This window comes from Protobothrops mucrosquamatus, unplaced genomic scaffold (genome assembly GCF_001527695.2).
Source record: "Protobothrops mucrosquamatus isolate PMUCROS unplaced genomic scaffold, P.Mucros_1.0 scaffold_28, whole genome shotgun sequence".
In the NCBI taxonomy this organism is placed as follows: domain Eukaryota; kingdom Metazoa; phylum Chordata; class Lepidosauria; order Squamata; family Viperidae; genus Protobothrops; species Protobothrops mucrosquamatus.
Window position 1 is genome coordinate 59,636 of NW_015386104.1, and position 1,561 is coordinate 61,196.

Genomic DNA, 1,561 nt, shown 5'->3' on the forward strand with positions numbered 1-1,561 from the left:
ACGCGGCGGAACCGCGTTCCGGCACCTTTTTCCGGGCCGGCCGCACCGGAAATAGCCCCTCCCGCACCGGAAATAGCCCCTCCCAAATTTTACTTGCATTCCTGTTCTCTAAAGGGGCGGTCCTAGGGTTTGATGAGGGCGTGGCCAGGTTTGAGTTCCGCCACCTTTTCTCTGAGAAAAAAAGCCCTGTAAATAGGTACCACTTCCGTGCCCTTTTGACATATAGACATGCTGGCCACAGGTCCACCAAAGTGTCTTCAGACAACCCGGATTCCCTCGGCTAAGAAACGGAGCTCTCTGGAGTGAAGACACACGACTGAAATTTACAATTACCTTTTTTAAATTTTCAAGCGTCCGTTATTAGGTGCAGGAACTGCGTGCATATGGATTTAAGATAGCATCGAAACATTCCACAGGCGTGTTTGGCTCAGGAATTCTGGGAGTCGAAGTCCACAGGTCATAAGAGGGCCACGGTTCCCCTACCCCTGTCCTAATTGCTGAAGTGACATGTGAAGTTGTGGTTCTACGTACGTCCTTCCATTTTAAACCAAACATTTAATGAGTTCTACATACCTCATTTGCTAAAGCAAAAGTTCCCCAGTGAACGCCGATAGACTTCTTGGCTTGTACATCGATGTGGATCCGCACTGCTCCTTCGGAATCCACATGCTGGTATTTCATAAACCACCTACCCCAAAAGAAAAAGAGAAAAAAAAATACACGTAATTTCCTTGATGGGTTACCTTGACAATTTTGGTTTCCTAATGGTGTTTGTACAAACGTGGTGCTTGAATTACAACTTTTTTTTTTCTGGCCAGCGTAAAATCTCCCAGCGGGTCCCTCTCATTTTGCATCTCTGTAGATTTTCCTGGCTATTTTCTCCTGCTACTAAGAAGAATTGCCTATTCATTCGTTAAGCTGCCTCGAGGCGAAATGCAAATTCCAAGCCGGTTGCAAAACACCGCACAGATTACATCTACTGTGGTTCTTCTCTATTGTCTTGATCTCAACCCCTCCCTTGTTCATCCTTTAAGTAGTCTCACCTCCTGCCTCTTCTTTTTAATTCAGCCTTCCACAACTTGGCACCCTCAAAAACAAGGTTGGGACTGTTTTGAGCCCAGAATTTGGCAGTTTCGACCTATCTACGGGAGAAAAGTGCCCTGGATTGTGGGTTTTCATTGTAAGGACTTGGGATGCTTCCTATATACTAGATAATTGGCTGTAGAAGAGCAGGCTAAGCTGGAAGGTGGAGGTAAACGGGTCATCAGTTTGAGGTCCTTGCGTTGCCACAAGAGACTCAGGTCAACAGACACACGCCAATTTAGCTTTGACTGTTAGTTGACCAATAAACCCTTCTATGTTTTGTATCAATAAAGGTCCTGGTTATTTGCGCCTGATGTTAATCTCCTGCTCTTCTACACTGGCACTGATAGATAGTCCTCAATTACATCTATTCTTTAATAAATGTCTGTGGAGATTCTCAGTCCTCCAGGTAAGTCCTGGTTGTCCCAAAGGTGCTTTTTCAGGAGGCAACTGGACTTTCTTGTTTTTCTTTGAAGAC

General features: G+C 45.4%; 1 protein-coding gene across 1 annotated transcript in view; it reads right to left on the reverse strand.

Annotated features, from left to right (window-relative positions):
- The window catches only part of LOC107303276 (N-acyl-phosphatidylethanolamine-hydrolyzing phospholipase D), an 18,116-nt gene extending 17,053 nt beyond the window's left edge, over positions 1–1,063 (reverse strand). The window contains exons 1-2 of the mRNA XM_015832495.1: positions 1,044–1,063; positions 574–688 (exon numbers count right to left, since the gene is read on the reverse strand). Of these exons, the coding sequence (XP_015687981.1) occupies positions 574–681 (108 nt within the window). The 5' untranslated portion in view covers positions 682–688; positions 1,044–1,063. The remainder of the gene's footprint in view (positions 1–573; positions 689–1,043) is intronic.
- Positions 1,064–1,561: the final 498 nt, after the last annotated feature.